Raw genomic sequence first — 14,308 nt, forward strand, 5'->3', positions numbered from 1 at the left:
CATCCCTTCACCTTCAGAGATGTGTCTGTTGGTTCAAGTGCATCTAATCAAATTGAAAGACCAGTGCCGCATATTAACTTGATGGTTCCTTGATAAGTCTGTGTGTCCCACAGCCCTATGGTGAAGGTCACACGCAGACCTGTGGGCCAGAGCATATCCTTGAGGCAAATCACTTAAGGGATCAAGGTCTGGGCTACCAGCAAGTGTCAAGAGGGTTTACTCTGGTCAGTTTCTTCATCACTCCTTTTTTTATACCTAGCTGCAGCTTACAATGTCTTTTGGCCAGTGAGAACATTTCATTAATGTCACACTCACCCAGTACCAAGATAGCATGTGGGTAAAACTGTAATTATTCCATTAGAATCTGAGGGCTTGTCTACACAAACATTTCATTTGTGGCAAACTGGAATGTTAATCTATTCCTCATTAGCCTGCCATAGACTAACCGCTCCTGTGGATCCTGAGTTTGAATCAGGACTAATCAAACTAAACAGGACAGATTGTTAATGTGCACCAGCAGGGTCCACACAAACAATCTGCAGCAGGCTAATGTGGGGTGAATTGTGACAAGCCTTCAGGTAGCCAGTGGCTTAGAATCTATTTCTGAAGATAGTCCAATACTATGATGAGGAGTGTCACTGTAAGAACGAAGACAAATTAGATTAGTGGCCTTGCTTTAGTTGCATTGTCTTGGCATCGCTTCTAGGAGGTGGTTGCTTTACATGATAGTAGCAAGTGCACAAAATCTATACACAAAATGTGTGCATGGAGCCTTTGCATGTGCTCAGTCAAATTTTCAACCTGTCTGTGTACAGTTAAGGAGCTTTGAAAAATACACATCATATTATATACACAAGTGAACAAGCCTACAGACAGCCCTGTGCACGCACACATGACCGTGAAAACATGCCTCAGATATCTCACTGATCAACCGTTAGAAAGGGTTCAATCTATCATTGCTGGAAACCGCATAAAGCAAAACCATTCCTAGCAACAACAATCTGAAGGTATAGTGCCCAGCTGAAACAGAAGCTCTTTACTCCATTGCAAGAAATCAATCCACAGGCAAATCATTCACAGAAGGAAAAAAAAAAAACCACACTGTAAACAACCAATCTGTAACAGCTACCTGGGACACCTGCTTTTTTCAGTAGAAGTGGTCAGGAGATCTAGGAATCAGAACAGACTTATCCTAAAACTTGCTTATTATTCAATCCCTTTTAACTTCCCAGTTCTGATGAGAAATTACAAAAACCCACCCAGCTGATGTAGACCCTATGCACAATGCACATGTGCTGCTTACTATAATACATGAATGATCTGTACAGATTGACTGAACAAGAATTGGGGGAGCTGAGCCCTCCCAAAAAATCATACCCTATGAGATTAGATATTTGTACGTACTCCACTGCACAAGTTAAAAAAAAATCTCAACTTCTTAGAGTTCTTCCTACAAAGAAATATGAGCACTCATGCCATGACATTGGATTGTTCATGGGCATAAATTTGTTTATGTGTAGAACCTACATGAAATCAGATAGGTTCATTCATTTGCCATCAAATGAACATAACCTTACATTAAAGGTTTCTTAAATTAAGGACTTGTTTACATAGGAAGTTAATGCAGAATAAGGTCAGATGCAGATCTGAAGTGAAATAGCTACTTGTAGGCCTAGTAGGGAAGAAGGGAAGGAGAATTTGAGGAACCTACAAACTGGTCAGCATCACCTCAGTCCCTGGAAAAATCATGGAGCAACTCCTCAAGGAATCCATTTTGAAGCACTTGGAGGAGAGGAAGGTGATCAGGAACAGTCAACATGGATTCACCAAGGGCAAGTCATGCCTGATCGCCATCGAGGATGAGATAACCGGCTCTGTGGATATGGGGAAAGCAGTGGATGTAATATATCTTAACGTTAGCAAAGTTTTTGACACAGTCTCCCACAATATTCTTGCCAGCAAGTTAAAAAAGTATGGATTGGATTAATGGACTATAAAATGGATAGAAAGCTGGCTAGATCATTGTGATCAACGGTTCCATGTCTAGTTAGCAGCTGGTATTAAGCGGAATGCCCCAGGGGTTGGTCCTGGGGCTGGTTTTGTTCAACATCTTCATTAATGATCTGGATGATGGGATGGATCGCACCCTCAGCAAGTTCGCAGATGACACTAAGCTGGCGGGAGAGGTAGATACGCTGGAGAGTAGGGATAAGTCTAGCATGACCTAGACAAATTGGAGGATTGGGCCAAAAGAAATCTGATGAGGTTCAACAAGGACAAGTGCACTCCTGCACTTAGGACAGAAGAATCCCATGCACTGTTACAGGCTGAGGACCGACCGGCTAAGTGGCAGTTCTGCAGAAAAGGACCTAGGGATTACAGTGGATGAGAAGCTGGACATGAGTCAACAGTGTGCCCTTGTTGCCAAGAAGGCTAATGGCACACTGGGCTGCATTAATAGGAACACTGCCAGCAGATCAAGGGAAGTGATTATTCCCCTCTAGTCGGCACTGGTGAGGCGACATCTGGAATATTGCATCCAGTTTTGGGGCCCCCACTACAGAAAGGATGTGGATAATTGGAGAGAGCTCAGCCAAAGGCAATGAAATGAATAGATGGTTGGGGCACATGACTTACGAGGAGAGGCTGAGGGAACTACTGGGCTTATCTAGTCTGCAGAAGAGAAGAGTGAGGGGGGGATTTGATAGCAGCCTTCAACTACCTGAAGAGGGGTTCCAAGGATGATGGAGCTAGGCTGTTCTCAGGGGTGGTAGATGATAGAACAAGAAGCAATGGTCTCAAGTTGCAGTGGGGCAAGTCTAGGTTGGATATTAGGAAAAACTATTTCACAAGGAGGGTGGTGAAGCACTGGAATGGGTTACGTAGGGAGGTGGTGGAATCTCCATCCTTAGAGGTTTTTAAGGCCTGGTTTGACAAAGCCCTGGCTGGGATGATTTAGTTGGGGTTGGTCCTGCTTTGAGCAGAGGGTTGGACTAGAGGATCTCCTGAGGTCTCTTCCAACCTTAATCTTCTATGATTCTTATGGTTTCCGCTGGTCTAGTCATCCCAGAGGGGGGCCGCAGTTGCAGCCTCAATCACCCCCTCATGCCCTCATTGCTTCCCCAGAGTTCAGTCACTGCAAAGGAGTTGGGAGCGGGAGAGGTGGGACAAGATAGGGGGACCTGAGCCCACTACTCTACCAAGTCCTAACCCAGAGCCTTACGAATTTCTCAAAGTGTCCAGCCCAGTTACTGAACTACCCCAAAATTATGTTTCCTCTGAGTCACTTCCTATCAGTATGGAACTCCTCAGTTTGGGGCATGGTCGCTGATTTAGCAGACTCTCCTCGGTCTTTTGGGGTATATCTACACTGCAATTAAACATCTGCAGCTGGCCCACGTCAGCTGACTCAGGCTTGCAGGGCTTGGGCTGCAGGACTATAAAATTGCAGTGTACACATTCGGGCTCAGCCAGGAGCCTGGGCTCTGGGACCCTCCCCTTTTGTGGGGTCCCAGAACTCATGCTTCAGTCCGAAGTCAATCACTTACTCAGTTATACAGTCCTGCAACCCAAGCCTCTCAAACCCAATTCAGCTGACATTGACCAGCCACGGGTATTTAATTGCTGTGCAGACACCCCCTTAGCATCCTGTTCAGTCAATCTATCTTAGGGCTTTCAATTCCCAAAGAAGGGAGGAAATTCAATCTCTGCTGTTAGAGCAGTCTTCACAAAGCTGTTACCACTCCTGGCACAGCTCTCAGCATTAGCCTTGCTTCCTGTTGTCACACACAGCTCATTCTCCACTTTCCTGCACTATGAGTGTCCTTTGAAACTGTTCCTCCAGTGAGAGCATGCCTTGCACCTGTTGAGGGGCAGAGCCTCCCTAGCCCAGTATTGCTCTATGCCATGCCCTGGTTTAGTGTGGGGCTTGTAGAGCCCATCACAAAACTGGACTTTAAAGTGGACTAAGCTAAACCTCACAATGGCACTCTTAGGCCTGGTCTACACTGCCGCTCTAGACAATGTAAGTTGTGTCATTCAGGGGTATGAAAAATTACACCCTCTTCTCCCAGCAACGTAGCTTATATCAACCTAACTTGGTATCTACACTGCACTGCACCTCAGGGAGGTGGAGTACTGAAGTCACCAGGAGAGCATGCTGCTATTGACTTCAGTGGCACTGATTTAGCGTGCCAGTGTAGACAAGCCCTCAGTGCAGAATGAGCATCCACCCAAGGAGTCAATGTTAAACAGCCACTGCTCTTTAAATCCACACCCAAGCTTATTCTGTACTAACTTCACATGCAGCCAAGCTTTAAGGAAAATCCATTTAAAATAGACACATGTTTTGGTCAACATGTGCCGAGTACAAATATTTTCATAACAAAATTCTGAAACCAAATGACAAGCTATTCATATCTAAGTGTTAATGAGTTTCTGTTAAGGTTCATTTGGCAATTCCTTGCTATTATTTATTTGCTGTATTTGATATTGCACACAGTAGATTGATTTACTGGCATTTAAAGGTGACTGCTTTACTTATTACTTTAACAATTACACTGATCTCTCTAGTGCCACCAGCATTTTATCGGTGACCTCAGTTCTGCTTGCAGCCTTTATTCTTTCAAAGCAGAACAAAACAAGATTGAGTTCTACACATAAAACAGCGAGCGAGAGAGAAAAGGTGTGGGTGGGTGGGTGGCAGTAAATGGGCTGCTTTTCTTAAGGTTCATTGATCTCTGTGTGGTCACACTTGTGATGAGAATGTTAATTGAACAGGTCTGAAGGACAACATATTTTTTATTAGCGCAAAGTAAACCACCAGAGATAGTGACAATGTAATGTAGAACTAAGGCAAATTTCTTTTAGACATGTTATAAGAATGGGCTTACACTGTCTTTCCAGGTATGAAGGATTATCATGTTTATCCCACATCACGGCCAGTGTCCTTATAGGCAGGAAATGAACACAACCACTCCTTCAGAGACAATGCTGCTACTAGAAAATGAGAGGCACCTCTCTGCCTCATGCTACATAGGCTGTGGTTCTTGGAAGACCCACAGTACTCCAAGACTATCATCACCCAGTGCCAGAGGCCAGAACTCTGAATCAAACCTGGGACGTCACAAGACAGTGAACAGCAACCACTAGTCCAAAAACCTAAAAACACACCCAAGACTCTTATTGCTATTTATCGCTTAGAGCCGTAGATTGTGCCAGAAGTATGCCAGGAGCTTTACAGACAACAAGATAAACTCCCTGATCCAATCAGCTTCTGAGCTTAACAGATGACACACAGGCAAAGGAAGGCACAGGCTGTCTTCATGACTAAGCAAAGCTCTGACATTTCTTTGGTGAAATGCTTGGCACCTGTCACCACGGTCTGGCAACAGCAATCAGCTCGCAGTGCCCTCACCCTTTATGAGTGCTGGAGTCTCTGCTTATGCACCACACAGCAAGGGAAGGCATACAGAGATACTCTTGACCCCATATGCTGCTCTCAGCAATGACTGCCAAGGCATATCCACAATCAACCAACCCAATAATTTACATGCCAGAGAAAGTCAAAGTAGCCTCTTGATGCAGAAGGTATATACACTCTCTTCCAGCTGCCAACAGGAATTCGGTGTGTAAATCCCCTGGTAAATGGTGAGGACACACTGTCATCCCCTAAAATCCAAGCATTTGACAATTATAAAGTACTTGCCAATCCCAAAAACACAGGAATAACTTCACCAAATACTGTCATCTCAGGACTGAACACATAATCTAACAGATCATACAAACTCTACCCAACCACTGACATGGGAAGTGAAAAACAATATCACATGCAGTTTAAATTGCAGGAGACATTTGTGTAAACAGAACACAATTAACCAAATTGGAATATGGCTTAATCCCTGGCTAGTGAGAAAGTGGCAAAGATTCTATTACAAATGGAAAATTCTCCTCCTATGAAGCCGGCACAGAAATTCAAGACGACATAAGAATAATGGTTGGTAAAGTCCGTGTATAAAACTATGACAAAAAGACTTTTATAGTTAAAAACCCAAGAGATAGTAATTTTAAACAAGTGAACATGAAGGGGTTACATGACTTTTCCACTTTTTAACATCATAGCTATCTGTATTCTATCACATTTTGTCTCTCAGAACGAAATCTCTTGTTTTATTATCGGTCAGAACAAGTTCTCTCACAGGAAATCTCCGATGAAAATGAAATATTGGCATCAGTAAAAACCAGGCCAATGGTCTTTCTATAGTAGCTAATTTCTGACACTTTGATCCACTCTACATTGTCCGTTCAATGATACCCAAAACAGGAATTTATTTATAATACCATCTGCCAACAGGGTACATTACAATACAACAAATTGATATGCTGCCTCTTTTTAGTGATCCATAAAGCTAGTTATTTAAAGTGACATTAATAAAAATGTCACATTACTAAGGGAAAAAAAACGAATTTCACAAAATTCATACCAAAACTATTTGGCAATGCACAGGCTAACTTGTGCTGCTTGCTGTCTGCACTGATATTTGAAACTCAGATGCTTTAAGGACAAAGAACTCAAGTAATAATCTTTAAAAAAAAAAAACAATAATATTGCAAATCAAAGGCTTGATGCTGACTGACCAGGTTCCCGCTCATGCCTATACCAATTCACTTGTGTATTAGTACTGATCAAAGTGATTGTTTAAAGTTCATAGGATGTTGCATGCATTGTTTTCATTTATCTGTATCCTGTTAGAATCTAACAGAAAACATCTAGATTGTATATACCCCTGTAAGTTATTTAGTTTCTCTTAGGAAGAGAAAGAAGCCTTGTGTAATGTAAATGAAAACTTGAACAGGAAAATCCCAAATCTTGCACATTTCAAAGCAAGTGGTCATTATATGTGATGATCAGAGATCAAAGACTCTACATGCATTCCACTCTCTCTGTCATCGAAGAAAGAGCCCATATGGGTAGCCAAACTGTCAATTTGTTGACACAAAGAAAAGTTCATCATCTCTGGACTGTTTGGATTCTAACAGGGGAGAATAACTAAACAAGAAGATGGATCTCAAGAGAATTATTCTGGGTAGCCCTGAAACACTTTTGGGAAACTAGCAGATTACTACATCTCTGCCACCATTTGCAATTATAAACTGTTACTCACATGTACATATATTTTACTTGCTTTAACCTCTAACTCCTCATTTTTTTTCCTAGATAATAAGCCTTTAGTTAGTTTACAACAGAATTGGCTACAAGCATTGTCTTTGGTGTGAGATCTAAGATGTAAATCGACCTGAGTGAGTGACTGGTCTCTTAGGACTCGGTGTAGCCTCAAATATTTGTGTTTGTTGGTGTAAGTGACCATTTATCACATAGTCCAGCTTGCCTGGGTGGCAAGACAGACTGGATTGTGAAAGGGAACTGACTATGATTCCATGGTAAAACTGTTACAGTGACCCAGGAGTTCACGTTTGATACTGGCTTGGTGAAATCAAATTATAGAACATGTCACCAGTTTGGGATGTCTGCCTTTCTTTGGACAGTCTGTCCCGAGGTAGGCACTCATGGTCGTGAGCCACTCCAGACAGTGTGACAAAAGGTATTTCTGTTCATTTTCAGAGAGCATTATTCTGCACACTGCTTATAACAGCCAGTTGGAAACTTGATATTTGAAACGGTTCTGCCCTGGCAACTACACACTAGTTTGTTACTGAAGAGCTGCTCAAAAGTACTAGGAAGCTGGCTTTTTGCAGTTACACTGAAACCTTTGTTTTGAAGAGGAAGGAGAGAGACAGAGAATTACACAGACTTTGCAGAGACTGGACAAATTTTAGGTACCTTGAAAGTACAGAGCATCAGCCTTCACCAGGACTTCCTACATATGCAAGTTTGTGATAGGATAATGAAACGGACATTCAAGGTGTTAAAAGCTTCATATCAGATTATCTTTAGAACATACTTACTGTCGTTCTGAACCAGTTACAGCAATGAGTAACAAAACCAAAGCCCGCATTTATTATAGACGGGACTCCCCCGGGCCCACAAATGTCCTAGAAACACAGAAGTCATGGATAGAAAACGCCTGTAGTCACCCACTCTCATATTTTTTAATAAAGTGATCTGGAGATTTTCATTATAATTTTTGTCCTGCCTTGTTTTCATTTGTTCAGGTACAGGCAGCTGATCAGTTGCGTGGGGAAAGACTTCCATGCTTAATTTCCACTATCTCAGAATGCCTATAACTTAGAACAAGAGGGATTCCCAGAGCTGTCTGATGCTGGAAGCTCAGTATCTAAAAATGGGCAATCCAGCATGGCAGTTAACGATGAAAATATGTTAGAAACAGCCTCTTTTTCTGTGGAATGTAGACCAGTATGTGTATAAGGGCTGTTGAGCATCAGAGTACAAAACTTAATCGAATACCACAGCATTACCTGTTTGTAGCTATCTGGTTGCCTAATGAGATCGGTTTCTGTGACGGAGAAATGACCGATGGTCTGGTCCATATGACAGCCACTAGTGTAAGAATGAATCTGAAACAGACAAAATTAGATAAACAGATACAAATAAATATAAACAGACCAGGTCGTTAATGACTGAAAATTGGTACTATCTGAAGGCTCCTTGGCGGCTTGTATGAAGTGAATTGGTGGTCATGATGCAATTCCCAACAGACAAGTGCACACACAACTGCCATTTGCTGAATCGGCCCTGTTTGTGACAGCGTCCTAGAAACCAAGGCTGAATGACCCTGGGGAATGAACAACCTTCTTACTCATAAAATGGTCTCACTATGTCAGCAGCGTTAACTGGGTGGCATGAGGAAGTTTCCACTGCTGCTGCCTGGTTTAAAGTGAGAGGGCTTCACTTCCCAAGGTGTTTCAAGGTTTAATACTTTTACCTCATAACAGAATTCACCTAAAATAGTTGTAAAGCATTAAAAAGTTATTAACACATTTACACACATACCTGTTAGAGCTATACATAATGTATAGCTTCTAATCTCTTCCCTTAATGCAGAAAATGCCATTAGGTGTATTAAATCTTTGCTGTAAATCATAACTAGCTCTTTACTGATGCTGCCAGAAACTTGCCCCAGATGTTTGGATGATATCATCATCAATTACATGAGGAAGAATCTTCCCAAGTGAGTCAGGGGAACAATAAAAAGCAATTCCTTCTATTCAATGCTGATCCCTTTGTTATTGTAATAACTGCAGCTGTCAGACAAGATACTAGTGCACATTTGTCATACAATCTTTCACATTTCATTAATATTTCTGTCCACATGACATAAGAATGTTAGTTGCTTTTCTTCCCTTTTTCTAATATTACTATTATCATGCACTTAGCGATTGACAAATATTTTATATCGATGATTAATTATCCTGTCTCCTTGAAACTTAACATGATTCTGGTATTCCTTTTTCAAAACTCACTTCTGGTGGCAATCCTCTGGCACAACACACAGGTCTGTGCAGAAGTTTTTTTTAAAAAGAAACAGCTCCAAATGCATTTCTCTCACTCTAAATCATGTCGCTGCTGCTTCCTTCCCTTTATTCAGTTCTGGACTCTCCTCCATCCTGATGTATTATGGCGCCAAATCCTTAGGCTTTCTGGAACCTAGGATTCAGATCTGACCTCTCATCAGTCAAAACTCACGTCAAAGAGATCTTAGGACACAGTGACATGAAGGACATCAAGGTCTTCAACCAAGCCAGAGTACTTGATTGAAATGGACCTACTATTGGTACCACTGTAAAGGGTCAAAGCAATTCCTTCATCATGAAAGCCTAAGGACAGTTTTCCTGGGCGGAAGGGCACATAGATTAAACAGGATTTAGAAGAGCCCCTCCAAGAGGCATCAGCAACAGGGCACACATTTGCCCAAAACAGACATTTTGCTGCCATAGCAGACCTCGTATTTAAACTCTGCTTTCTGGGCTAACACCTTCTTGGGGAGGTAACAGACCAATACCACACAAGGCCACAGAACAAGTTGAATCCCATAAGATGGCACAATGCCAGGCATTACATATAAAATACACTACCAAAAGCCTCCTTTTTTAACACACTATAACTCCATACTACTAAAGCCCAAAATCAGGCTGAAAGAGGGAAACAATTGCAAGAAAAATAAATTAATGTTGGGGGACGCAGTGATTTTTAAGCTGCTAGTGAAAAAAATGGGCTGGAGTGGCAAGAAAGTAGCTCTTCATATAACCTTGCACCAATGAGCGCTGCGTTTCAGACGGTTCCAAGCTCTCTGCTGAAAGCATGTGGGGAACATGTGCTGCCACAGGAATTGCCAGACTAAATGAGGCCAGGTCCACCCAGCCCTGCATCCTCTGACAGTAGCTAGCATCACATCTTTCAGCAGAAGATACAAGAAATTCTGCAAATACAGTTATGTGATAACTTGTCCACAAGGGAAAGTTCCTTTGGTTGAAGCTGGTTTATGCTCTGAAGCATGAAGGTTTATATAACCCTTTCAGTACACTTCTTTTAAATATTTACTATTATAACTAAATAGTCTTGTGGTCTAATCTGTATAAATGTCCAAACCTTTCTTGAATCCTGCTAAGCTTCTGACCTCAATAATTTGTGGTAAGAATTTCCACAGGCTAATTGTGCAGCATATGTGAAAAAGTATTTCCTTTCATCAGGTTTAGGAACAATTGAAGGTCTAGAAAAATCTGCCTTACAGTGATAGAGTAAAGAAGCTCAATCTATTTCATTTATCCAAGAGAAGTGGAAGAGGGAACTTAATCTTTATCAACAAGAACCTACACAGAGAGAAAATAGAGGGGTTTTTAATCTAACAGACAAAGGCAGAACAAGATCCAGTGGCTGGAAGCTGAACCCAGAAAAATTCAGACTAAAAAGAAGGCACTATTTTTTAAAATGTTGAGGGTAATTAACTATTGGAATATTTACCTACGGATATGGTGGATTCTACATCACTTGAAGTCTTTAAATCTAGATTGGATGTATCCTTATAAAAGATGCTCTAGCTCATCCAGTTATTGGGATTGATGCAGGAACGGTCTGATGTAATTCCAAAGCCTGTATTATACAGGAGATCAGACTAGATGATCATAACCCTTCTGTCCTTAATAATGTGCAACATTGCTCCTTTCAGTTTTGCTCAATTCCTTTTGTCCTTGTATTATGAGTAGGGTTGTAACAAATTCACAACCATGAAAAACATGTCACGGACCGTGAAATCTAATCTACAACCCTGCACAGGGCTCCAGTTGCTAGTCCTCTGGGGATGGCGAGGGAGATTACTTCCTCTTTCCCTGCAGAGGCTGCTCTTGGATCAGGTCACACCCACCTCTGGGATCTCCTCCAGCTGCAGGAAGCTCTGCAGCTCAAGCTGTCGTCTACCCCAACACGGGAAGGCTGGGGGCTCCAGCTGTCATCCCCCCAATGGGGCAGGAGAGTACCAGGAAAATGGGACCTATGGTAACCCACCCCTCATACCCTGTGACCCTCACTTCTCTGCTTCTGCTGGCAGTGGCACTGGCTTTAAAGCAGGGCACCGAGCCAGCAGCCTTCCTCTCTAGCTGCCCAGCTCTGAAGGTAGTACCGCTGCCAGCAGCAGGGCAGATGGAAGAGTGGCATCCCTACAATAGCCTTGTGACCTTCCCACCCTTACCCTTTGGGTTGGGACTCCCACAGTTACACCACCATGAAATTTCAGATATAAACATCTGAAACATGGAACTTACTAATTTTAAAAGCACTTGGTTGTGAAACTGACCAAAATGGACCCTGAATTTGACAGCGCCCTAATTATGAGATACCACATGTCCTCTCTAAAGGTCTGTCTGTACTGAAATCCAAAGTGTGTGACTGCAGCTCAGGTAGACAAATGCATACTAGCTTTAATCTATCCAGCATGGATAAAAACAGCAAGGAAGCTGAAGCAGCATAGGGTTGAGTGCCAGGCATTCAGATTTACCAAGTTTATATCTTAACTTTCTCACACTGGTGTATAAATAGACATGGTTATATTCTGAGCAGGTGCCAAATTTTGTAAATCCATGATCTGACACCTCATTGAATTAACAGAATTTACCTCTGTGATCACAGCTTGCCCCTCTTCCCATTCAATAGCAATTTCTGTCCTAGCCTTTTACCAGATACAGAGATACCTCACAATACCAAATGAATCATAGATTATTAGGGTCGGAAGGAACCTCAGGAGATCATCTAGTCCCAACCCCCTGCTCAAAGCAGGACTAATCCCCAAATGGCCCCCTCAAGAATTGAACTCACAACCCTGAGTTTAGAAGCAGACCAATGCTCAAACCACTGAGCTATCCCACAGGAAAAATCTGATATTTCTTTTCACATACTTATTCTGGCACAAAAACAAAAAAAAAATCAGCTTTAAAAACAATTCCATATAAATTTACAATGGACATGCTTAAAAAGTCCTTTTCTGCTTTAGCCATATTCTGGTTTCCAGCAATATTTCCTATACCTAACATGCACAATCCTGTCAGAATTACTAGTTTCTCTAAAACCAGAATGAACTTAAAGTGCATATCCAGAGTCTGTTTAATGACACTCTGTCATAAACAGATAGTTAAGGGTTAATAGAACAGGAGTACTTCATGTCTCTTTTGACTGTAAAGGGTTAACAAGTTCAGCGAACCTGGCTGTCACCTAACCAGAGGACCAATCAGGGGACAGGATAATTCCAAATCTTGAGGGAGGGAAGTTTTTGTGTGTGCTGTTAGTATTTGGTTGTTGTTCACTCTGGGGGCTCAGAGGGACCAGACGTGCAACCAGGTTTCTCTCCAATCTCTTTGATAGAGTCTCTTATATGTCCAGAATAGTGAGTACTAAGTAGATAAGGCGAGTTAGGCTTATGTTTGTTTTCTTTATTTGCAAATGTGTATTTGGCTGGAAGGAGTTCAAATTTGTATTTTGCTGAAAGGATTTTTATTTGTACTTGTATACTTAGGCTGGGATGGTATTCCAAGTGTCTATAGCTGAAAGACCCTGTAACATATTCCATCTTAAATTTACAAAGATAATTTTTACTGTTTTTCCCTCTTTAATTAAAAGCTTTTCTTGTTTAAGAAACTAATTGTTTTTTTATTCTGGTGAGACCCCAGGGGACTGGGTCTGGATCCACCAGGCAATTGGTGGGGAGAAAGGAGGGAAGGGGGAGAGAAAGGTTATTTTCTCTCTGTGTTAGGATTACTTTCTCTCTCAGGGAGAGTCTGGGAGGGAGAGAGAGAAGGAGAGGTGAAGGTGGATTTTTCTCTCTGTTTCAAGATTCAAGGAGTTTGAATCACAGTGATCTTCCAGGGTAACCCAGGGAGGGGAAGCCTGAGAGAGGCAACGGTGAGGGAAAGGGTTTACTTTCCTTGTGTTAAGATCCAGAGGGTCTGGGTCTTGGGGGTCCCCGGGCAAGGTTTTGGGGGGACCAGAGTGTACCAGGCACTGGAATTCCTGGTTGGTGGCAGCGCTACAAGAACTAAGCTGGTAACTGAGCTTAGAGGAATTCATGCTGGTACCCCATCTTTTGGACGCTAAGGTTCAGAGTGGGGAATTATACCATGACACACTCCAAACACAGAGACTAGCCTTTCAGAACCAGTTTGAGTTAACATATTGAAATCTGTAGAAAGTTGCCACAAGTTTGCTAAAACTATAGGTCATTATCAGCCTTATAAATTCTGTTCCATATTCAAGATACATATCCTCATAAATTACTAAACACAGTGAGTAAAAGCAATAATTATAATTTTATAGAGCCATCATTCTGAAAATCTGTCAGTACAACAAAAAACATTACACCCCTTTGCATGTGGTGTTCGTGGTTTCATACCATACCAGAACAGTAAGATCTCAAATAAAAATCATATTAGGTCAGCTGAATTTTCAAATGGAATACCTCAAAAACCACAATCTTTTGACAGATGGCAGCTTACTTTAGATGATAAAAACTATATTAATGCAATGGTATGACATATTTCTGCATCCAGAGGGGCCAGGAAATATACAATCATGGTGCACACAGCAGCTGCAACTTGCCCCTTTTGTGCATATATAGTGTTTTTTGTGACCATGTTTAACTACTAAGCGTTTATATATATGTAATAGAACACTGTTACAAGGCATCTAGAACTTTATCTTTCAGTTATCCAGAACACAGCGCACTGTTACAGCTACTCTGCACTTAACTCACACTGTAGTGCTAGGTATCAGAGCACATATAATATCGTTAATGGTTATGTACTGAATACTAGGGCTCAAATCCATCCTTACTTGCATGCAGCTTTA

At 41.8% G+C, this 14,308-nt stretch overlaps 1 protein-coding gene across 1 annotated transcript in view; it reads right to left on the minus strand.

The window, feature by feature from the left end:
- The window catches only part of TEDC1 (tubulin epsilon and delta complex 1), a 186,968-nt gene that overhangs the window by 121,418 nt on the left and 51,242 nt on the right, over positions 1-14,308 (minus strand). Inside the window, exon 5 of the mRNA XM_030573362.1 lies at positions 8,437-8,535. Within this exon, the coding sequence (XP_030429222.1) occupies positions 8,437-8,535 (99 nt within the window). The remainder of the gene's footprint in view (positions 1-8,436; positions 8,536-14,308) is intronic.

Source organism: Gopherus evgoodei, chromosome 8, assembly GCF_007399415.2.
Source record: "Gopherus evgoodei ecotype Sinaloan lineage chromosome 8, rGopEvg1_v1.p, whole genome shotgun sequence".
NCBI lineage: Eukaryota > Metazoa > Chordata > Testudines > Testudinidae > Gopherus > Gopherus evgoodei.